We start from the raw sequence: 25,588 nt of genomic DNA, 5'->3' as shown, positions 1-25,588 counted from the left end.
GGAAAAGGGCCTTTACACTCAAGTTAAGGATATTGAAATGGGAAAATTCTGATTATTTGGATGGGCCACAAAATGTCATCAAAAGTATCCATGTAAGAGAGAGGCAGAGACAGACTTGGCACACAGAAGAAGGGGCATCATGACAGCAGAGGTCTGCAGTGGAGTGACACAGCTACAGTTTATGGGATGCCAGCAGCCACCGGATGCTTGAAGAGGCTCCTTTAGAATCCTCAGTTTAGACTTAGATATCCTAGAGCCCTTAATTTTGGATTTCTGGCTTCCAGAACTGAGAGAGAATACACTGTGTGTGTGTGTGTGTAGGTCTTTTAAATTACCAAATTTTTGATGATTTATTACAGAATTCACAGGCAGTGAATCCAGGGTAAATTTCAGCAGTATTATAGCTGGACTTAAGTTTTTAATCTGAGTGTGACAGATTATTCATTTAACAGAAAAACTTATGCACTTTTAATGGATTTATAGCTGCACTTAATTGTATAGGGAAAAAACCATTAAGCTTAATTAGACTAGTCTTTTCAGTCAGGAGAGGATTTTAATATATTGTAATACATATACATTGAAGGTGAAAAACCTGAATTATCTTAATGAATGAATTACGTGTAATTGAACTATGACTATGTCATAGTAATTATATTAATCAGTCAGCTGGCAGGTAGTACCAAGCAGCCATACTATACCCATTAATTTTATTTTACTTATTTATTTTTTATGGTTAAGTTTATTGGTATAATTTAAATATGCATAATGATCACATTCATCATGAGGAATTTGTACCCCTACATGAGATATCTTAGTTTCTCTTTTTTTCCCATTTCCCTCCCTTCTCTTTAACCCTTCTTTCCCTCCTTATTTACAAAGCTTTGTTTCCATTTTATCCTTTTTTTTTTCTCATTTTTTTTCTTTTCCCTTCCACCACTGCCCCCACCCCCACATGCCCATTAATTTTGAAGGAGGCTAAAGAGCCTAAAGAAATACAGGGTGGAAAATTTATCCCTTGTCTTTATCGAAATAACTTTAATATGAGGACTTACTTTCTTTTATAGAAGCACTGTGATTTGGTAATAGTCAAAATGTTCTTTGCCTTTCTTACAGTATATCTTAGACAAAAAAGAATAAGCCACGTTCAACTTTCTTAGGTAGAATTAAATGTCACAGTATTCATGGTGAAAACTGGATCCCACAATTAAAGGCTTTGTTCAGCAAATATTAATTTAGTGTTTATTGTTTGTCAAATAGACATTGATAATATAATGTACAAAGCAAAGTTCTTCCGCTTTGGGGGCTTATGCTTTAGTGAAGGAAAACAGTACTGAACAAGTAACACATAGAGCTTCAGATGGAGATAAATTCTATGAAAAAAATATTTCAAGGAGACAAGGGGAGATAGAAAGTCCCTAGGAGGATGGAGAGAGCTAACTGTTTCATACAGTGGTGTCAGAAAGGCCTCATATTTGAATAAAGCCCTTATGAAATGAGTTAAAGAAGAAATCACAAAGGAAGGTAGAAAATGAGATGAATTAAAGCAAAAATACAACATATCAAAATTTACGGGATGTTGTCAAAGCATAACTTTAAATTCTTACATTAAAACATAAAAGTCTCAGATCAATAACCTAACTTTATACCTCCAGAAATTACAAAAGATGAGCTAGTAGAAGGAAGGAAATATAAAGATTAGAACAAAGATAAACGGAATAGAGAATAGAAAAACAGTACAGTGCACGGAATAGAGAATAGAAAACAGTACAGTGAATCAACGAAACCAGAAATTTTTCTAAAGATGAAGAAAAGTGATAAAGTTAAAGCTAGACTAAGGAAAATGAAAGGTGGTGCAAATAGCTACAATCAAAAGTAGAAACATTTGTACACTTACAAAATAAAAAAGATTATGACAGTATAATGAACAGTTAATATGTCAACAAATTAGATCATCTACCTGAAATGAGCAAGTTACTAGAAACATCAAATTACCACAAGTTGAAACAAGTTTTGAGCAGACTTTTAGCAATCAGTAATCAGAAGCCTCCTAACAAAGAAAAATCCAGGATGAGTGGCTTCCCTGGTGAATTTTTCCAAGCATTTAAAGAAAAATTAACATCAGTCCTCACTTTTTCATAGTATTGGTGAGAACACCTAACTCACTCTGTGAGGCTATCGTTACCTTGATACCAAACCCAGACAGAGACAGTGTACGAAAGGTGTAGATAAGTATCCCTTACTAGTATAGATCCAGAAATTTTCAACAAAATACCAGGAAACCATATCCAACCGCATGTTAAAAATATTGTACATCATGACCAAGTGAAATTTACCCTAGGAATGCAAACTTGGGTCAACATAAAAATGACAGGATATATCGTCATACTTACTCTGTGTCACTTGATCTAAGATATGGTAGGACTTTGGATTCTGGGTCAAGAAGTTTATAAAGATAGCCTTACATTTTAAAACAGTGTTTATTTTCTGTTCAGAAAATTGTAATACTTTCTGTCATTTGAACAAGTAAATTAATAAAAAGCAATTTTATGCTATTGTGGATAAAGTATGTAGTGTGGTTAAAGTATGAAGTCTTAGTGTAGGTGAAGTATAAAGTATGAAGTTTGTATTAATTTTCTGTAAGTTTAGCTGGATAGCTGCAGAAAGCTGATTTTCTTTTCCTTTAACTCATTTGTGAATCTTATTTTCATTTTTTGTTTTAGGTAGAGTCCAAGTGGTATATCAGCTGAGTCATGATATTGATGCGAGTCGTTTCCAAACACTAATAGAATGCTTCACCAGCACTTTTGAAGAAGTGAAAACTCTAGCATTTGATCTGCTCATGAAGTTATCAGTAACACCTATACAATTTCAGGTAATTGGACTTTTCCTGTGTAAATATAATATACATATGAAAACTTTCTATTTTAGCATACATAAATAAAGCATCTGAGGATTACCCAGGCTCTCCACACCTGCCTTCTTGGGCCCTTTAACTATTTCTTTTGGTTAGTGATGCGTCTGCAGTGTTGTGGTGTGGTGGGAAAGGAAGAAATACCGTAAGAGTTCAAATCAGTGAGCTGTGCTTTTTTGCTGCTTTGATAAAAATGGAGGTGTAGGAGGGAGTAGGTCTTATTGTTTACCATATTATTAGTAGATTTCAGTGAACTGTGGTCTCCCCAGTTCCTTTGGGCATGTAATAGGCGATCAAAACACATCACTTACAGTAATTTTGAGCTTTTAGAGGTAATCTTCCTGCTTATTAGACTGAGAACCTGAGTGTAAATGAGGTAGAGAACATGTTTCTGGTCTTAGCATAAACAGCAGCTAAACTGAGACTGAAACTCAAGAGTACGTGAGGTTAACAACAGTTGTCTTCCTAGTTGTTCAACCCAGCTCCTCCCCTGGAACCTGCTTTCTTTCTGACACCTTGCTCTTCCCACTTCCGGGTAGGAACCAAACATGGGCACAGGAGTGAAGGCACAGTATGCAGGGGACCCTCTCAGCCATGCCCTTGAGGCATATTCTGGGGCTCTGGGGTTAGCAGTGGAGTAGTGGCTCCAGAGCTCTGTTGCTTTCTCAGAACCCTGCAGAGGCCAAGGGTACCTGCAGGGGTTGTTACTGAGCTCTGGTCTGGGTGCCAGCTGTTTCTAGGTATTTAGGGCATGACAGCTTGCAGACACCGTGGGATTGTGTAGGAGAACATACCAGAGAAGAAACACGGTGTCTTTTTGTGGCTTGTTTGACATTGCAAGATCTCAAGGTATCTTTTTGATTTGTACTCAGATTGAGACTTGCTCTTCAGGGTCCACTTACAACTGTGGTCTTCCTGATGCCCTGTAAGGAGAAGGTTCTTCAACTGCTGAGTGTGCTAACTCTTGTACTCAACAGAATTTGAAATAAGAAACTTTCTTATCCTCTATTAGCAACACCCACACCCTCCACTGTTCAACACACATAGCCTTGTATCACATATGTAGCTATGCCTCATCCCTGGGAAATGTTTTAAGAGTATCTGGAATGGAGAAGGTATATTACAGCATATATATCAAAGACCTGGTTCTTACATAAACTGTGAAGGGTTCTTATGGGGCCTTTGCATCTCTGGTTTGGTAATTTGCTTGATACAGAGATGTTAAACTATAGAGTACAGGAAATTTTAGGACCACACAGGGTGTGCTATAGGATTTTGGTTATATAGTCTGTTCCGGTTTGTATATCAGTAAAATAATCATTGGAATAGACATTCAAGATTTAAAAGTATTAATTAATTATATATTTCCAAAATCTTTCTTTGGTTATACCCTGTATATTTTGTAATTTTTAAAAAATAAACATTAAAGCATACTTTGAATGCCTGATTACTGTTAAGCACCCTATATATAATACATATTTTTGATAGCTTATCTTTCTGATATATGCTTTTACTACTCACCTAGTTGACTGCCTTTCTACGTGTCCTAGGTCTTTGTATTGTATTTTGATTGATCTAAGATGATGGAACAAAAATATTTTAGGCTTCAAGGGTTATTTATTGTGTTTCTTAGTAATTGGTTAGCCAATTCAAGAACTTACTGTGAGTTGCAAAGATGACTTAGTAGCTTAATTTTTTCCTTCTAATATTTGTTTTGAGCTTTGGCCACTATTTTTAAGTTTTTGGGTCATAGAAAATTAACCCTATCAAATGACAAAGAATTTAAATTAAAAGAAACTGATATTTAAATCAGTACATTTGATAACTACTATTTTGAAATTGTAAGGTATCATTAGATATTAGCGTACATAAATTCAACTTTAAAATTAAGTTTATAATTTTTTTCTTATGTTAGTTACAGACCAACCCTAGTAGACAGAATATTATTGAGCAACCAAACCCTTGTTTCCGGAGTGGTAACACTAGCTTGTCAACTGTTGACTGGGGACTGGGAACCACGTCTCTTGTTGTCTGGCCAGTCCGTTCACTTGACTTTGGCATTGAACAGAGTCAGTGAGCAGCCCTTTGTTCTGACTTTGTTAGGATAGTCTTAGTTACTTTTCTCATTGGTGGGACAAAATACTCAACACCCAAAGTTAAAGGAGAAAAGGTGTAGTTAGTTCACAGTTTGTAGAGGTCTCAGTTCACAGTTGGCTGGCTCCAAGGCAGGGTGGCATGGCAGAGGGGCGTCGCAGAGGAGAAACAGTCTGTGGTGTGGCAGGCAGAAGGCAAAGAACAGCAGCAACAGCGGTAAGCCTGCCTTTTTTGTCCTTTTGTATTCTGTCCAGGCTATCAGCCCATTTTGGGTATCACCCATACTCAGGGTGGGGCTTCCATTATCCACACTCTTAATTGCAGTATTGCACCCTTAATCCACATCCACACACCTTAAATCCAGCCACCTCCAAAAAGCCTGATAGGACTGCATGAAACTTTGGAGCAGGGGGAGGGAACATCTAGATATAAGCCATAACAGTTGATGTGAGTGAATATTTATATAACTATGGCAGCGTGGATGCTGAATTGCAGAAGTAGATCTGGTCACTTTGTTTTCTGCACATATACATACATTTTCATCCTGCATAGCCTCCTAGTGGCTTTCTATTTGTCTCCATTGAACTAGTTCTGTGGAAAGGGAGAAGCGAATAGAAGGGCAGGAGTATGATGCCTGGGTAAAACATTAAATATAAGAGAAAAAAAGTACCCTATATAGAAATAACAAAGTTGGTCTGGTTGTAAACATTCCAAATTTCTACAGAAAAAAGTATGCTGTTGCTGAAGAAGGAGGTACTGTATTTTAAAAACAGCTCTATCAGTGTTGAATTTCCCAATTAAATTATTCTTAAGGGCTTCATCTCTGAATTGATTAATAGTAATCATTACTGAAATAAAAACTAAAGGCTGGGTGTAGTGGTGTACACCTGTAGGCACATCCCAGCCATTTGGGAGGCTGTGGCAGGATGATCACAAGTTCACAACCAGTGTGGGCAACATAGTGAAATCTTGTTTAAATAAATAAATAAATAAATAAATAAATAAATGAATGAATAAATGCTAACCTATATTAGGGAGAAAGAAATTAATGTGCACATTGACTTAGAGTTATATGGGAGGCTGTGTTTTTAAACATGTAGTATTCCTGCAAATTACAGAAATCTCGCTATGACAGCTACCGGGACTGTGTTCTCTTCTAGGATACCGGGAAACTGCAAGGCTTATTCCAGGCAGCTCTGGAGCTCAGCACGAGCACAAAACCATATGACTGTGTAACAGCTTCCTACCTGCTGAACTTCTTAATCTGGCAGGATGCTGTGCCGTCATCCCTATCTGCCTACCTAACCCAGAGTGCTGCACAAAGCGATGAAAACAAGCCTGCTTCTGTGGCGGAAAGGAACACATTAACGGGTTTGTATTGAGGAAATGACCTTTTACTCTTATTTATCAAAAACCAATCTCCTATTCTCTCACTATTTGTTTGGTATCTAATAGTTAAACATTTATTTTGTGGTTTTTTTTATTTAAGAGTTTCCGATCATATAAGAGCATCATGTGGTTCTTTTACCAAGGAACAGCTTACTCAGCAGTAATACTTGCTTCTAAATAGAGGATTCCTGTTAATAAATAGATATACAAGTACATATTAAGGAAACACTTTGAAAAGAGGACAACCCTTTTCTCCATCAAAAGTGAACTTTTTTCCCCACAGCGGTTGTACTATAGCTATAGATAAATCGTCTTTGTTACTTTTATATAGAGCCGAGTTCATTTGTCTGTTGGAGTTTGTGTCTTAATTGGCTGGTCACTCCCTTTCCTTCTACACTGCCATATTGCCAGTTCCCAAACCCAGGACCTGAAACGTTTTAGCCAATGATCTTCTAGACATATTTGTTGGAGATGTATGTACGTACTTACTTTTATGCTAATAAATCTTCAGTTTGGAATTGTACTGGATGTTAGGACAGATGCAGATTTTTATAGTAAAAGAAGGATCAGATATAGAAAGTTGAAAATTATTCTTTCTCACATGGTATAAATAGCCTTGACAGAATCAGTAGTTGGAGAAAAGTGTAAGGCCATATGTAGTTCTGGTAGGAGTGTGGCTGTGGATCTGGGGATGCAGAGATGACAGTAGCATAGAGGATGACACTTGGCCACTTGAATTTCTTTAGGCCTGGGGTCCAAAGGAGACCCTGGGAAGACAATAGAAAGAAGACTGCAGCTCTCCTGAATTGGGATATGCGTGCTTCACAGGAAGGCTTCCAATTCAAAGCATATTATGGCTGTGAAATATTTCCTACATATAAAGAGTACTTCAGTATATAATGTTAAATACAATAGTAGAAAAACCTCACAAACTAGGTGATAAACTCGGTTTAAGAGGTAGAATAAAGGCTGGTCGTAGAGTGTGTGCTTATTATGCACAAAACCCCTGCTGAGGATTCTATCCTCAGCACTGAAAAAAAGAAAAAGATTCACAGCCACATGCAGTGGTGTGTATGCTGTTGGGGAGACTGAGGCAGGAGGATTGCTTGAGCCTAGGAGGTCACTAAAGCTGCATAGTGACACCCTGCCTCTAAAAAAAACTACACCTTCTTTGAATCCTTTTGTTTATCCTAACCTGTGGTGTGCATTAACCTTTTATCTTGTTTTTCTTTATAATTTTACCACATGCATATGGGATTAAACAATGTATTATTTAGTTTTGAATCTTGAATTTTGAACATAATTTTGAATTTTATGTAAATAATACTGTATATAATATACCCATTTGTTCATCTATTCTTTTGATAGGCTTAGTTTTTTTCTAAGTAAGAAATGTGAATGTGAGCGTTGGCCTGCAGACCTGCTAATGTATTGTCTAAGAGTTTTTGGTGAGCAAAGAGGAGGTTTTGGTGGTCAGAGGGTACCTGTCTTTAATTCTGTGAGCTGATACTAAATAGACAGGTTTTCACAAAACTGCCACCAAGAAATTTTGAATTGTGCTATGTAAGACATCACCACCATAGTTTTCTATTGTCAGACTTTAAAAATTTGTAGAATAGAACGTGATAGTGTGGTTTCAGTTTGCAGTTTTCTGATTACTATAATTTGTTCATGATTCCTCTGTCATGAAATGCATGTTGGTGTCCTTTGTTCAGTTTTCTGTGGAATTGTTTGTCTTTTTTCTGTTGACTTGAAGGACCTTTATGTATTCTGCATATTGACAATTTACTGGTTATACGCAATCCTAAAATTTAAAATATAGCCCTTTCCTTCAGAGGGGTGAGGAGAAGCATCTTCTATACTTGGCTAACTGGCTATCCCGAGGCTAAAGAATAGAATTAGGTCTGCTACCTCAGATCACAGATAAAAATGAGCCCCAAATGGACTCCAGACCTAAATGTAAAGGCCAGTGCTATAAAACCCTTAGAAGAAAACGTGCTGTGTCTTCATGACCTTGGGTTAGGCAGTGCTGTACTTCCTTAGATATGACTGCCAAAGCACAAACAGCAAAACAAGAGTACAAATTGAACTTCATGAAAACGTATAGCTTTTGTTTAATAAAGGGTGCCATCAAGAAGGTAAAAAGAGACCCTATAGAATGGCACACTTTCTAGAAAGCACTTTTACAACTCATTAATAAAAAGGTATAACCATGTTAAACGGAGGAAGACTGAATAGACATTTCTTTAAAGATACACAGAAGTACACAGATGCTCAATATCGTCAGTCCTCAGGGAAGTACAAATCAAAATCATACTCATAATGAGGAAACACTTCATTCAGTAGAATGGCTGTAATTAAAAAGAAACATAAAATATTGATGATAAGGTGGAAAAAGTGGAACCTTCCTACACTGTAGGGTAGGGATATATTCATCCCTAACAGACACATACCCAGAGAAAAGAAAACATATGCTCAAACACAAGCTTGAGCAAGAAAGTTTAGAGCAGTATTATTTAGAATAGCCAAATAATAGAAACCACATACCCATCAGCAGATGGATGGATGAATAAAAATGTGGTGTGTCCATTCAGCTGACTGTTACTGAGCTCTGGAAAGAATCAGCTATTGACAGATGATGCAACATTGATGAACTTTGAAAGTACAGTGGTACCTTGGTTCAGGAATGCTTTCGTTTGCAAAAAACAAAAGTGTTTGGCAAAATTTTGTTTTAGTTTGCAAACTGCATCGGGTGATGAACGTGACTGTGGTCATCTTCCCCACATGAACATAAACGTGCCCATGTTTTCCAAAATCATAGAACAAATTTGTGAGTCGAGGTACTATGGTAGGTAAAAGTATCCAATCACAAAAGACCTTTTAGTATATAATTCCATTTATATGGCATGTCCAGAATAAGCAAATCTGTAGAGACAAAAATCAGATTAGTGGTTTGGTAGGGTGAGAGGAGGGTAGAGGTGCAAGGTGGGGAGTAACTTCTAATGGCTAAATGTTATTTTATGGTGGCAGTGTCCTGTAATTGTGATGTTTGCATGTATCTCACTGTATTAAAAGCCATTGACTTGTACACTTTATTTTTTTATTTTATGAGAATAACAATAGTGATTATACTGTGTTGTTATCGTCATTGTACACTTTAAGTATATGAGTTGCATGGTGAGTTATACCTCACTTTAGTTTAGTTGTTACTAAAAGTCATCTTCTGGCCAAATAAAACATCACATAGGTCTGAAGTTTGATGCAGCAGCTAGAGGATGTGTAGGAGGACTGGGTCAGAGTGAATGCTAGAGTAGATCCAGGTAGTTAAGGAAAGACACTCGATTCTTTAACTGTTGTCTTTAAAATGAGTTAATGGGCTGGGTGACCTTGAAAACTCTCTTTCAGATTCAAAACCTCATAGAATTCATTGGAGTTGGGTGTTTTCATTTAAGTTTTGCTCCCCACAAGTTATAAATGTATTTTACAATGGCGCTATTTCAGTTTTCTGTTTGCTTTTTCTAGTTATCAAGTGCTTGATAGAAAATCTTGAGGAAGATGTGTCTCAGGCTGAAAACTCTCTGCTTCAGGCAGCAGCATCCTTCCCGATGTACGGGCGCGTCCACTGTATAACAGGAGCTCTGCAGAAGTTACCGCTGGAGTAAGAGCACCCCCAGCTATCTCTGGTTTCAGATGCACCCTCATGTCTGAGCTTTAATCCCTTATAGGAATGTGTCCTAGGAAAGGAATGTTGTCTTGCTTTAAAGAGAATTGAAAATTAGATTGAAAATCTACTTATATATTTATTTGTATGTCTCAAATATTTCATATTTTGCACTGTTTTAAAACAAATTCTTTAAGTCCTCCTTTGCTTGTAGTATCAGCGTCCCTAATGTTCTTATTGCAGCAGCCTGCAGCTGGTAAGTGAGTGGACAGCTGTGGTGGAGAAGCTCCTATTGATGTCCTACAGGATTTCGGCTGTGGTGGCTCCTGTCATTCAGAGCTCCTCCCCTGAGGGCCTCATCCCCATGGACACAGACTCAGGTCAGCAGACAAAGAGGCCTGCAGTGCTATTGTTTGATTACCTCTGTCTCTCTCATATCTTTAGAGAGATATAAAAGCTAAATTGAGGGAAAAAAGGAATTGTATTTTGTGATATTTTTGCCCTTTTGGTAATATTTTTAACTATTAAAAAATAGCCAATTCAGTTGTTTACTATCTTTTGCCTAAGAATAAAAAGTTTTAATTATTCACCTCCAAAAACAAGTAGCTAAAAAATCATCTTGAGAACCAGGTGATGAGCAAGGTACTCTTCTTCCCCCAGGTAAATTGGGTTGTGTAGTAGCAGTATTTCAGAATATTGCTGACCAGAGGCTGCTGCAGCTTTGAGGGCAGGCAGTATAAATTAGTGAGGTGGGCACTGATGGAGTTTCTTAGGAGTCTTTAGTGGACAGAGGCCTTATGAAATGCCATAACTGTTGAATGAAAGAAAAACAAAATAGGAACAAATCCTTAAGTTGTCCCAAATTGAGCTCATGAACGTTTTTTGTCTGCCATTTTCTTCCTAACCCCTGTCTCTTTGCACATGTTCTAACTAAGGATCTTATGATCTATTGTTGTCTCTCGTTTAGAATCAGCAAGCCGCTTACAAGTGATTCTCAATGAGATTCAGCCACGAGATACTAATGATTATTTCAACCAAGCCAAAATACTGAAAGAATGTGATAGCTTTGATTTGGAGGATTTGAATGTCTGTGTGTCAAACATTGATACTTTTGCAGATATCAGAGGTAATATATATAGAATTAGTACTGTAATCCTTTTTTTCCCAGTGATAGGGATAGAATCCAGGGCGTCCTTGCACATGCCAGGTCAGCACTCTACTACTGAGCCACGCCCACACTCCCAAGTGTTTAAGTATCAGTAAAATACATAGAATGACCTTTCACATAATAAATGAGAGGCTGCAGATCTGTGCAGAACATTTCTAGAAAATAAAGGTTTTTATTTTTATATATTGGGTTTTGGGAATGAATTTATAATAAGGCTTTACTCAGATGATGATAGGCCCCAGTTCACCATTTAAGGGGCTACAACAAAAAGCCTTTGAGTGCTGAACATGCCTTGATGCCACGATGCATGATGGGTTGGGGCAGTAACTGTCCTCTTGCGGTGCTATGGCTCATTGTTGACCTCTGTGGCCATTCTTAAAGTCAGGCAGCCTTTTAAAGGAAGCCAACCTGTCCCTCTGCAAAAGATGAGCTACTTTGTTGTTCCCAGTCTCCAAAATTTGTATCCTTAACCCTGTTCTATCATTAGCTATTCTTTTTTTTTGGTTTTTTGCCAGTACCAGGAATCAAACTCACGACCTCTTGCTTGCCAGGCAGGGACTGTGCCACTGAGCTAAATCCCCAGCCCCAGCTATTATTCTTAAATTTTCTACAGTACTGTAAAAAAGCATAATCAAAAGCAGGAATTTTTTAATGATTACATATTCTATATCCTCCACTAGATGGGGATATTGTCCTGCAAAAAATTATCTTTGCAATTGTGTTTTTGAAAGTACAAAAGACATAGAAATACATGCTTATTAAAATAGATTCAAACAACATACAGCTAAATATATATATTAAAAACAAAGTTATCTTCCACTTCTTCCCCAATTGCATTTCTTCTCTCTTATTGTGTGTTCTTATACTTATCCTGTGTTATGTGTTTATGCATATGTACATTTATCCTTTTAGTGTAGTGGAATTTTTAAAAAATTGGGTTACAGTATAAATATTATTTTATTAACTTTTTCATTGGATAGTTTGTTTTGCATTTTTTATGTCAATACTAAATTATTTCTAAAACCAGAATAAAAGATAAATAAGAGCAATTGTAGCTTATTGACTATCAGATTTAAGTATATGTTAAAAGAAAGTTTGTATTTTCCTTTGATTTTAAAAGGTCAGTCCTGTACCTTAACAGCCATCTTCGTCAAAATAAATGAGAAGTATATTTTGTGTAGTTATCCATGTAATACTTTATGAATGACAGAGGCATAAAGAGTTTATTAAATTTTGAAGCAATATTATGCTTTATTTTTAGATTTATTTTGAAAATAACAAATTGAAAAACATTTAGCATGACTCCTCCTAACAGCACATGCTTGACAAATGTTAGCTTTTTTTCCTCCTGAACAAATAGAACACATGACAAATTGGTTTGTTCAGGCAGATTATTTGTAAGGAAATTATGAATAAACTTGTTCTATGAATCCTGGGGTATGAGTAATCAAGAATGTTTAATGTTGTTTTTTTTAAGGTAAAGAAGGAAAAACATGTGATGTCACTGCTCAGATGGTGCTGGTATGTTGTTGGAGAAGCATGAAGGAAGTTGCCTTACTTTTGGGCACCCTGTGCCAGCTTCTACGCATGCAGCCTGTGCCAGAATCATCTGCTGGATTGTTAACAGTGGAGCAGGTAATGTGGATGTTTATTCCATCAGGTATAATTTCTGGTTAAGGCATAAATCTCAAGTTTTTATTTATAGTCCAGCTTTTAAAAAGTTCTGAATTTTTCTTAATAAAACTTTATAGATCAACTGAAAAACACTTGTGATGATTTAGGATATTAGATCTTGCAGAACATTTCAGAACTGGCATTTCTAGAAATATTTTTATGTAAATAACTAGACTTTACCTCACTTTTAACTGTAATAGTATTTTAATTTCTATTTCTTTATTTAACATATATGAACTTAAATTTTAGTTAAAAATATTTAGTAAAACTATCGAATTTCTTAAGTTTTGTAGAAGAATGAGAAATAACATATTGGTTGACTATGGATCTCATGTTTTCCCACCACTTTGATAATAAAGTTGTAGTCATTTTGGTCTTTTTGGCTGACTTTTATTTTAAGACCACAAAGTTAGTTCACCATCTGGGACTGTTCATGGGACTCAAGCACAGTGTTTACAAGAAATTAGCTTACCACAAGCATTTCATTTGGAAATATTTTAGATTTATTAGATTTCTGTTTTTAATTGATTCCCTCTTTCTTTCCATATGGTTTCAACAAATCCATTTCCCACAGTTTTCTAGCAAAGATATATAATGTGTACTTTCATATTTAACCTTTTTCAAATAAAGATAATTTCCCCCCCAGGGTGTTAGAGCATTCAAGAATAAAACAAATATCATAGTAGGCTAATGCTGACTCTTCCTATAATAATCATGTGACTACTTCCATGGAAATAATAATAATATTTTATTCTCACACTGCGTAGCGCATGTGCTTGCATCTGGTTAACAGCTGGGCTCATGTTGCTGCAGGGACAGGACAGGAGAAGGGCAAAGGCGAACAGTACACTGTGGACATCATTATGTTCCTTATTCTCTTCCAAGTGAAATAGGCGCGAGTGTCCTCGAGTTACTTGGAGGCTGTGCCGGTGACTGACCGTAGTGCCAGTGCCAACATCTTTGCTCAGGAATTCAGTCATGATTAGTGATGATTCCACTGATGTCCACCATCTTGCCAGGAAGTAAACATGTGCTCGGGTTCCTGGACTTCTCGGTTTCTTTTTCCAAGGACAAGTTTAAAATACCTAGTTTTGGGGTTTGTTGGATTGTACTTAAAAACAAATTAAAGAAAACATATTTGTCTTTTACTGTAATTGAGAAAGACCTGAAAGCTTCTTATGAGAAGTCTTTTGCTTTGACACCTTTCACATAGGATATTTTATGGTTTATGGTTTTATGAATTTAATTTATGTGGGATAACCATGAAGAGATGTTTGTTAAAAAAAAAAATCACAGCAATAACAAAAGATGTTTTTACTTAGTTTTTAAACTAAGTAATTCTTCCAATGGCTGTTTGCTTGCATAATAATAGAATACTATTTTTGTGAAGTCTTAGTTTGTATTCTAATGAGCTGTAGGCATTTTTCAGTGCACTGTTCACATGGTAACCTCACATGCTGAGGTGTGAAAAGAAACTACTGACTGAATGAAGGATCAAAAATACGTGATAGCTGTATTTTAACACTGAAACCCTGCTCTCTGTGGAAAGTTTTACTGTTGATTATAACTGAGTTTAAAGAAATACCACAGTGTAGGAACATTTAGTCCATGAAAATCCAAAGCCATGAAGAGCTCAGTGTTATTTACATTATTACAGGATTTCTGCTTTAAACATAAAGCTTTGCTTCTTTGAATTAAAAATACTTCCACTCTCACGTCCTTAGTACTTTTAAGATTTAAATGTATAAATGACCTAGAGTGTAATTTACATTGCAATGGCTGGGCCACATCTAAGTACACCCTTCCTTCCCAGGCACAGTTGCCCTGGCAAAGCTAGGTCTGCTATGCCTGGTGGCAAAATGACCAATTTGAGAGTCAGCACCTTTTGTGAGCATGACTACAATAGACCTGGAGACGCGAAGGCAGCGAGGTGATTTGTAGCTGAATTGTACCCTAATTACTGTGGAGAATGTGAAAGTCGGACTTCATATTCCCCACAATAGTAACCATGAACCGCTTTTATATTAATGGATGTAGGCAGCTGTTCATGCAGCCTAAAATACTGCTTTTGAGCCTGATGCTTTTCTGTGTGCACTCTGCACATTTGAAAAAGTAATAAAATTCTATTATAATTTAAAGTTTGATGCCTTGAGTAAAGAAGACAGGGAAGTTTTCTTTTTGTAGCTTAGTAGCATCCTGGTGTTATGGGCCTCTGTTAAATTAGTGGCCTCTTAAGTCCCTGTACCTGAGCATAGTTTATAAGAAGCTAACGGGAAGTGAGATTACAGTTTGGGGGTTTTGTTGCTGTATGGAGAGAGGAATGAGTACTTGTTTACAATTCCAAGTTTTCAGTCCTGTATCCCAAACTATTAAGAGCTGGAAAGGTCATAGAGATGATCTTCTCCAGCTACCTTGGACAAGAGAAGACTGAAGCCGCTGCTGTGGCTTGGTTTGCTCAGGACCGCAAAGCTGGTTTGTGGCAGCTCTGGAACAGGAACCTAGCTCCTTTCCCAGCCAGCCTGTGCTCACATGGCAAAGTACTGCCTTTGTTCTGAGCTAATTTAATTTTTCATAAGATGAATTTTCTCTATTTCCAGAACCCCAGCAAAATTTCGCAAGCAACAAGACAATAAGACAATTTGCTACTGAACCTTTAAATAAGTGATCCTTTCCTTAGATCACTTCTTGTGAAGCAAAGTGCTCTCACTGGCTTCTGCAAGAGGAAAATATGTTCATTCAGTGGCTTGTCTGCCTTTCCTGCCTGCAATGTGATCACATAATGAAAGGTTCTTTCATAATGTCCCTATAAAGAGCAGAGATAAAACCAGCTTTGAGAGATGTAAGTGAGACTCTTCCAGAGTGAGCTAGCTGTGCATACACCCTTATCATGCAGCTTCCTGACTAGTGGCTGGGTGTCTAGGTTTCAGGCTTCACGTTTTGCTGATACAGGCTTTTGCTTGATACATTCTGTTGGTCGTCTTTCCATGGGAATCTGATACCCAACGCCTGTAGATTTTGTAAAAACAAATTCTTGTACCTGGAGCACCAATTTATGTTTATGTATTTCCTCTATTATTCCTAAGTAGAAGCTTCTGGCTAAGTTTTTCGTATCTGCTTTCCCCGTCCTACTAATTATTGTCACAGAAATCACATGAATAAAAATAATTACCAACCATTAGAAAAATGTCTACTTTAGATTCTGTTGTAACTTGCATGATACACACAGCTAACTGGACTAATACATTCTCTCTGTCTTTTATTACTGGTTTGGATCTTTTGCAATGGAGTATGGAAGGAATATACATTTATTAGCATTCCTAAATCTTAAAGAAATTGCCTTTTGTAATTTTGCCCAGGTTTAATTTTTAGAAATTATTAAAAAGTACATTGAATTATACTGAACAGAAGTTACCATTTTAAAGCTTTTATGTGACAGTGAGTATGAAACCACATGATTTAATCACCTATTCACTGTTGGAACATAAAATTGATGATGTTCTGTGACCTCAAAGAGCTTAGAAATATAATAGGGGGTACAAGACATTCATTTTAAAACTCAGACTGATACGTAGCAGTTAAAATCGCTCGTGGCTCAGAATTTGCTAGAAAGCAAAGAATAAATTCTGGTAAGATGTAGTTGAATACCAGAAAACTATTACCTTTGTTGGTATTATCTGGGACAGTGGTGGTGAACCTGTGACGTGTGTTACTGTATTTTTCTTTCAAGACAAAAATGTGAAGGTAGGAGTTGTATTTTCTAAACTAAAACCTCAGTATTCAGATTTAATTGCAATGTTGGCATTTTGTGATAAATAAATGGGTTTGAGGTTGCAATTTGTGCCCTTGGCCTCTAACAGGTTTGCCATCACTGATCTAGGAGAACAGTGTTTGGGCTTGGAAGAAATTGGTTAGTAGGAAGTCACTGTATGTAGAGAATGTGTGTCTAAAACGTTTCTTATTGTAGTGTAAATTTGTGTGTGTGTGTGTGTGTGGTACTGGAGATCAAACCCATAGGCACTCTTATCACTGAGCGACATCTTTAGGCCTTTTACTTATTTATTTTTTTAAGACAGAGTGTCTCTAAGTTGGCCAAGTGGTGCTTGAATTTATGATTTTCTTGCCTCAGTCCTTCAAAGGGCTGGGATTACAGATGTGCACTGCCATGACCAGCTAGAAGATTCCATTTAACTGAAATAGAATTAGAAACTCCTGGCTGTTGATATCCCAGAGTCACAAAAAGCATCTCTGTCTTAAAGTCAGAATTTAAATGAAGGCTTAGGGATTAAGTCTTACTATTTTACAATACAAAGAAAATCCCAAAATGGACATTTATTGATTGCTATTCCATGCCAGGCACTCTACTAATATAATCTTTATATACATAATCTCATTTATTTCTCTAGGTAGTAGGTTTCAGCTTAAACCTCCTTTGACAGGTGGGGGGACTGTTGCTTAATTGGCCTATAATACTAAGGTGGCTGAGTCAGATTCTGAAGGCAGCTTACTGGTTCCAGAGTCCCCAATGTTAACCGCAGCACATGCCCTTGGTAGAAATGTCCACATTTAAACCCTCTTGGGCTTGTGTGGTTTATGAGTGGAATTATCTTTGAGTTTTCTACTCTATTGTATAGGTACAAGCTAAATTTTTAAAAATGTATTTACATTTGTCCTTTGTTGGTTTTATGTTTAGATGAGTATTTAGCTCCCCTAATTTGTCTGGTGGCCAATTCACCTCTGGAAGTTTACAGGCTATAAATCCATAAAGTATGTTAATTTGCTTATAAAAGCAAGTTTTATAAAAAGTTAGAGGCAAGATATGCTAACTTGAAAAAGATAATAATGGATTTAATTTTAAAAATAAAAATCAATGTCAGTTTTGTTTTTGCATTTTTACCTTAATTCTTTTTTAAAAATCCTGAGATACATATAATTTATATAAAAATATTTTGTAAAGACATCCTGCAAAAAGAAAGCTTTTATGAATTTTTATAAATAGGAACTCAGTGGTATCTAATGAAAGGCAGTTGAGTTGGAGTTTTCAGAGAACTTTTTCATTTAAAAATTAAATTTGAGAATTCTGTTTCTGATTCTGACTATTGTTACTAATTTTGTAAGTGGTGTGAGTCACATCTGATTGTGCGCCGTGAGGGTGTGTGCGGGGCCCTTCTCCATCCAGCCGCTCACAGACCAGGCTGCCCACATGCGCCTCTCACTCACGACTGTGCTCACCCCTGCCTTGCGCCTCGATCTTCCACACTTTGCTAGCATGAAAACCGTAGGTCGTTCATCCTGGTCTGCTGAGCCCAGCTTGTTTATACTGTGTCCTTTCATATAAAAAGACTCCGCAAAGTGGCTGGCAGGTAGTGGTTACTTAATAAATGTTTATTACTTCATTCTAGCCTTGAGCCCTGCTCTTGCTAATTACCCTCTTGCATTTTGCCCTAACCAAGTAGTGTACATATATCTTGTTCAAGGTCAGGGCTTGAAATTTTTTCTAATCCTAGTGCAGAAGAATCTTTCATTTTGTGGAACTTTTAGCCTCTGAAAGGAGGCTAACATAACCAGCATATTGGTTTTCTCAGCTGGTCTGAACGGAAAGCCTCCTGAGGACAGAAGATCCTGTTTTCATCTTCACCATCTCTCCTAGCACTAAGCTGCTATGTACTTGGCTGGAGGCCACAGAGACACTTGTCTGCTTATCAGTAATTTTATATTCTATAAAGGCAGAACTTAACAATAAGCCTCTTTATTATCAATGTGGGCTTTTTTGGAGATTAAGTGTGAAATAAAATGAGAAACTGCCTGTGCCTCACTTCTGTCCTTAGAATGTCATTCTGATTTCTGAGGCCAAGATACCTAGGGTCACCTTTGGGAAGACTGGCCACTGATGAGACTTCTGAGGTCTTTAATGACATGCTTTTTGGTTTAGGCCCCTTTAGAAGGAGTTAGGATAAAGAAAGCAATGAAAGTGTGGTCCCTGCTTAAGAAGGTAGTTGTGAACCATTTTAAGTCCACAGAAAACTACTTTGCCAATAACGTGTATTTTCCTGAAGTATGTTCTAATATCTGTAACATCTCGGGACATAGAATTAATTAAGGCTGAGGTACACCCCTATGACTTTCAGTTTTTGTTTTCTTGGACTTGAAACCCTTCTTAGGAGTGTTTTATTTCTCTAATAATAGACTGGTTAGGTTGTGATAAATTAGCTAATTAGAATTTTTTCTGGTCTTCATTTTGTAAGATTTTTGAGCTTCAGATCTATTTGGAGATTGAAATCAGATTTAAGCCTTGATACTTTTGTTTGAAATACGCTCTAGAATTGTAGTGAGAATAAAATAAGGCTTACTTTGACTGTGGCTTTTGACAACTAGTATCACGTTGCCTTTTAGAAAAGGGGTAATATTAAGATATGAGGCATAGCATCAGATTTTAAAGTGTTCGTTTTTCTGCTGTGGTTCTGTGGTACTGGAGATCAAACTCAGGACCTAACACGTTAGGTAAACACTGTAGCGCTGAGCTATACCCTTTTTAATTTTTATTTTGAGACAGAGTCTCTGAGTTACCTTGACTGGCCTCAAACTTGGGATCCTCTTGCCTCAGCCTACCAAGAAGATAACACATTAGAATTTCTAAAAATCCATTATATACTGCTTTTCTTTGTCTCGTGTCTGACTCTTCTTTGTATGGACCACTTGTTACGCTTTTAGATCAGATATACTTTGACTGTGGGTACTTTCCCCCTATTTAGAACCGTAGACAAAGCTCATACTGAATTGAATGGATTGTAGGTTATGGGCCTGTTCTGAACTTTCTGATTGATTAACTCATTTTAATACAACAACTGAAGAGGTAAGTATTCTTACTATACCCAGTTTCTAGATGAGGAAACTGAGACAGTTGCCCATAATCACTTGTTTCTCCCTCATACTACTTACCATATTTGACTTGTGCAGAATGCTAATCTGTCCACTGTGCGGAGGTGAAAGATGCTAAGCGGATCTGAGACATATTGGGGTAATTTGCCTTTTCACCACACTGTGATCTGTGAGGATGTGGATCAAAAAGTAGCTAATGACAGCCCTGGTCCTAAGTTTTATATAGAACCTGAATTTTCTGAAGCTGATAGCCACCAGATCTAAGGATGTAAAGCCTACTCGTACTAACCAGTTTTACAGTTCATGCTTTACAAAATCAGAGTCACAACTAATTGTCAATTATATTTTCTTTAAATTGTCGTATTTAAAAATTTGTCTAATCTTGCATGGAGGAAGATAATATATTGGAAGGTAATTGGGTGGCATTCTGGTAAATTCCACAGACCTGACTCAAAGTTCTGCCTGTTCAGCTTCTAGGAGTTCCCTTGTACTAAACCCTGTACTGCCATGCACATTAGTGTATGGGTATGGATTTTCTCTTTGCGGGGGTGAAAACATTTTGTAGTTAGGTGAGGTCGATGGTTGCACAACAGTGTAAATTCACTTAGTTCTGCTGAACTCTATACTTCAGAATGGTTAAACAGGGTGTGGTGACACATGTCTGTAACTGTAGAACTCTAGGAGGCTGAGGCATGAGGATCACAAGTTCCAGCCCAGCCTGGGCAACTTAGCAAAATAGCCAAACCCTGTCGCAAAATAAACAAAATAATAATAATAAAAAGGACTAGGAAAGTAGCTCACGGCAAAGGCCCTGAGCTTTTTTACATGAATTCATTTTATATGCATTTATATCACACATGGAGAGAGAAAGAGAGAAGAAAAAAAGAAATTTTGTTGTGGGTATTATACCACAATCAAAAGGAAACATTTTTTTATTTTATTTATTTATTTATTTTTTTTCTGGTACTGGGAATTGAACTTAGGACCTTGCGCTTGCTAGGCAGGCCCTGTGCTGCTGAGCTAAATCCCCAGCCCCAAGGAAACATTTTTTTAACAAAGAAAATGTAATTATTTCATCTAGCCCTATGCAAGTGTTACTACTTTGTGTGATTTTATGTTGGTGTTGAATGACATGAACTTACACAGTGAGGTTTGTGAATCTGGCCTAGGAAGGCTCTCCAGTGTGACGCTGAGGATGGAGACTCTGCTCTGAGACTGCTTGGTTCATGTCCAGGCTCCACTGGTTATGTCCCGTGTGACTGTGGATAAGTTACTCAGCCTTTCTGAGTCCTGGTTTCCTAATTGTGCAATAGAGATAGTGATAATACTTCTTTCATTGTGTTATTGTGACTGTTAAATGAGATAAGAATGCTTGAAATACTACGTGTCACATGAAGTGCTAGATGGACAGGCAACTAGACATGAATGCTAAGTTACATTACTGGCATAAATACATCTATACATTTAAACCTAAATTTAACATTTTTTTTTTTGAAGGTAAAAGAAATAGGAGAGTACTTTAAACAACACCTTTTACAGTCCAGGCACAGAGGAGCATTTGAACTGGCTTATACGGGTTTTGTGAAACTCACCGAAATACTAAACAGGTAAAACAAATATCCTTTTGTGTAGGTTTCTGAAAGACTGAATGTACAAACCATGTGCTTGGAATAGAATTTAGTTGTGTCTTTTGATGTTGAAAAGAATAAAGACCTGCTTGGCTACAAAACTCTTGGAAGAAATGGTTTTCTTAGGTTTCATTGTATGATTTACTGCAGATGATGGAGTGAAATGTCCAAACCAAGTTGCTGTCTCATTGAAAGGTGATTTGAAGCGAACGCAGAGATTTTGCTAAAAATAGTTTTGGGATTACTATTTCTTCTCATTGAATGAAATGAATGTTTTGTCTGTTTGAAAATTACTTAGCATTTAAAACAGAATGAACCCTGGAGTTTTGGGATGTATATATATATATATCTCAGAAAACACTTAAGGATTTTGTCTGTTTTGTTGTAATTTTATAGAAAAAATATAAAATAGCAAGTAGAGCAAAAAGTATAAAAGACACCCCCCTGCAGCCTGGAAAAATACTTAGGCAGATCTTACATATTTAACTAAATTATATTTTTCCCATTATATGTGCTGATTTTATTCATTTATATTTTAGATTTTCTCCAAGGAGCTTGTGAGGAAACCTTAAATTAGTTCATGACTAAGTGTTCATGGCAAGTATTCTCTAAATAAAAGGTAGTATTTTCCAGGAAAACATTTCAGTTGCCTGGAAACTTTTTGAAATGAAGCAGAGTTCTGCCAGCCTGTAGCTTCAGCAAACATTTTATTTTGGGCTGTTAAGACATCTACTTGAATATTTTTGAAACTTTTTTCCCACTCTTGGTAAAAAGGTTTATAAAATATCTTGACAGTTATGGACTGCACAGAGTATCTTTAACAGATACTTTTTTTTTTTTTTTGTCTTTTTGAGACAGGATCTCACTGTGCAGTTCAGGCTGGCCTTGAGCTCACTTTGTAGTCCAGGCTGGTCTCGAGCTCCCAACGATCATCCTGCCTCAGCCTCCCGACTGCTGGGATTACAGGTGTATGCTACCACACCCGGTTCACTAAATGATACTTTAAAAATGCCCCTGACATTAAACTGCTGATCTTGAAAATATTTTTATCTTTGCATTTCTTTGATTCCAGCATAGACATGACTTAATGATTTTTTAAAATCAGTCAATTGGTCTTTCTATCTGTCTGCTTATTGTAGTACTGGGGGCTGAACTCAGGGTTTTTGCACAGAGCTACATCCTCCGCCCTTCTTTAATGTTGAGAGAGTCTCACTGTGTCACTAAATTGCCCAGGCTGGCGTGGAGCTTGTTGTCCTCCAGCTTCAGCCTCCCAGAGTGTTACCACGACACCTCACTGTGAATACGTATTTTTTTTCTCACGGTGCAACATACTGTATTCCCTGCAGGCAGTTAACCCATACACATTGAACATTATCTATGTGCCTGGTACTGTACTTGGTTTGGAGAATATTACACTTTATGGAATATGATCCCCATGACCTTATGAGTTACTTTCAGAAGTAAGCAAGGATGAATTTCAAAATATTTAAAGAAGGTCTGCCATGAGCATTAACTGGATACCACAGACATTCAAGCACTTGGCATTGCCATTTGTGTGGATGTGTCTTGGCTCAATACCAGCCTGGAAAATAAGAGCAACATACTTCACAAGATGAAAGCTCCGTTTTGGGCTGGAGGGAGAATGTAGCTCCATGGTAGATAGAGCCCTTGCCAGCATGCTGTGAGGCCCTGAGTTCCATCCCCACCACCACCACCAAAAATCTGCCAAATTTTGGATGAAATTGACAAACCCTTTAGCATTAACAGAGAGAAAAAGTATCAAGGTATGTCTTTGCTGGTAGGTCTGCCTGAAGGAGGTAGAATTTGTGCTCATCAACATAAAGATATAAATAGGTAGGAGAAAGCAGGAAATTTCCTAAGTGTCCCAAGGCTAGAATCAGCAAGCCTGGCTTACTAGGTGAGAAAATAAACCCGCCTCTGTGCAGTATTGCTGGTGTAGAGTTTGTAGGAAATTCCATACAATGGTGAGGCCAAATTGTGGAGTGCCTTGGAAGTATATTTGCTGTAATAAGGACAGAAAGAGCCATCAAATGTTTTTGATCTGAAGTAGGCCCTAGGGAGCAGTACCAGTTACAAAATACAAAAATAGAGAAAGCAGTGCTCTTATTCTTAGTTCTGTGTATGTTCTCCCTGTTGGTAATGAGACTGTACAAAAGTTAATATTCTTAACCTCTGATGTCCTCATCTCTAATGTAAGGAAAAGAATATTTGCTTTACGGACAGATCTCTCTGGCTTTTCTTACATAATCAAATTAAATAAATATTTATGAAGACTGTTAGAGAATTTCTTACAAATGTAAAATATTCTGAGTTTGGTTTTGATTGTGAAGTTAGTGATTTAGGCTAGGTAGATTGTAATGATGGGTTACAGTGAGGAGAGCCTGGTTTCAGTCCAGCAGTCCAGATCTCAGCCGGTGAGGGTTTCCTGTATGACGGTGGGTCTGGGGATGGAGATAAAGATGCCCCATTTCAGTTAACATTTGACCTCATGCAGTAGCAGCACCACACATGACCTAAGGAATGATTAGAAGGGAAGTTATGGACAGATTTATTACATTTCATGCTTATGTGTGTCAGGAGTCTCAGGACATGGTCCGGCGGGGTGGTGCTTCTCTTTGGAGTGTGGTTTGAGTTCATTTGGGGCATTCAGTCACCAGGTGAAGTGGTTGGGAGAGAGCTGGGTCAGCTGCGATTGCATATATGGCACCTTGATGAGGATACCTGGATGACGAGGACCAGCTGGGACTCTGTGTAGCTGTTCACTCAGCATGGAAGTCCTGAGGCAGCTGCACTTCTCACATGGCAGTAAGCTTCTGTCAGAGGGAGTGACCCAAGAGAACCAGGTCAAAGCTGTGTGGTCTTTTCTGACCTAACCTGGGAAGTCTCATAGCATTGCTTCGGTCACTTTGTCTTGGCTCTGAGTCTTTCGGCCAGGCTGGACTCAGCCACCGTTTGATACAGTGGCACGACACTATGGCTGAAGTATAGGGGTAGGAGGAGAGATTGTGGTGGCTGTCACTGACGGATGACTCTGCCACATGAACCCAGTGCATGTGAGGGATCGAGGTCATGGGGGAGTCTGCAGTTGCCCTTGTGGTTTTCGGTTCTAGTGACCAGAAAAGTGGGATTTATGTTACCAAGGCCAGGGAACTTTGGCCCTGGTCCTAAGAGTCAGTTGGTACGGTAGAGGTGGCAAGTTTGTACTGATGAGCAAGATGTGTGTGAGGCAGTGACAGCATGTCCTGGTGGAGATGTTTAAGTCAGCGCTTGGAGACAGGGCATTAATGGAGGTGATGTAGCAGAAGTAGAGTAGCAGATAGGTGAGTGTCTCCATAAACATCATTGCGAGTAGAATGGAAGTCTTTAGGGGACAGCATAAAAAGAGAGAAAAAAAAAAAACAAAGACAGAGGCCTCTGAAGCACTGTGTGATGGTACAGTTAGAGATGTGAGAAGCCCCTGCTGGTATCGCAGCCACTCCTGACCCGCGTTAGAGATCTCCTCACCGCTGTCACTACTGGCTTTTAACCAACCTGTTACAAGTTTTGGGCTGTTGCTTCCAAACCAAGTGATTCTTGATCCCTTGGAGACATTTCAAATCTGCTGAATGGAATGTTTTGCAGAGAGCATCTTTACAGTGTGTGTGGCTTTCTTTTTGTTTGGTTTTTATTTTTAAAAGAAATTTTGTTTCTTTTGGACTCCTTCTGAAAGCTTGTTATAAGCTCTTAAGTTATGAAAAGCTTGTTTAGGCGTACACCATTTAAAAAGTTTGCGAAAAGGAGATGTTCATGCAGCTCCACAGAAATGGAGGCCAACTGCTGGCCACCTCCTGAACTGCAGCTGTGTTGAGGAAGGAAGTACTTAAAGAGATTAATGAATAAATAGCTGAAGAGTTAAACTGAGCCATATTGTTTAAATTGGTTTTTAATAGGATTATTCAAAATATCTTCAAATGTAAACTGACTCTACTATTAAACAATCATCGAAGGATAAATAAGAATGGGAGGCACATTCTGGGAAATTTTTTGAGAGCAGATCTTGTGTGCGCAGTACACACAAATAATATGTTGAGTTAATTTTCTGTAATCTGATTTTCTTATGTAGTAATTTCTGTTCAGAATTTGATGCAGTATTTATACTTTCTTGTAAAACATAATTACGGCCTATG

The 25,588-nt window shown here is 37.6% G+C and overlaps 1 protein-coding gene across 1 annotated transcript in view; it reads left to right on the top strand.

Moving 5' to 3' along the window:
- Nucleotides 1-25,588, top strand: part of Thada (thyroid adenoma associated) — a 321,327-nt gene that overhangs the window by 30,554 nt on the left and 265,185 nt on the right. The window contains 7 exon segments of the mRNA XM_013517530.1: nucleotides 2,721-2,872; nucleotides 6,166-6,376; nucleotides 9,917-10,052; nucleotides 10,299-10,435; nucleotides 11,023-11,181; nucleotides 12,701-12,858; nucleotides 21,271-21,380. Coding sequence (XP_013372984.1) covers nucleotides 2,721-2,872; nucleotides 6,166-6,376; nucleotides 9,917-10,052; nucleotides 10,299-10,435; nucleotides 11,023-11,181; nucleotides 12,701-12,858; nucleotides 21,271-21,380 — 1,063 coding nt within the window.

This window comes from Chinchilla lanigera, unplaced genomic scaffold, assembly GCF_000276665.1.
Source record: "Chinchilla lanigera isolate Chin_1 unplaced genomic scaffold, ChiLan1.0 scaffold00040, whole genome shotgun sequence".
Classification (NCBI taxonomy): domain Eukaryota; kingdom Metazoa; phylum Chordata; class Mammalia; order Rodentia; family Chinchillidae; genus Chinchilla; species Chinchilla lanigera.
Note: the sequence above shows the minus strand (reverse complement) of the source record. Positions and strands in the feature narration are given on the sequence as shown.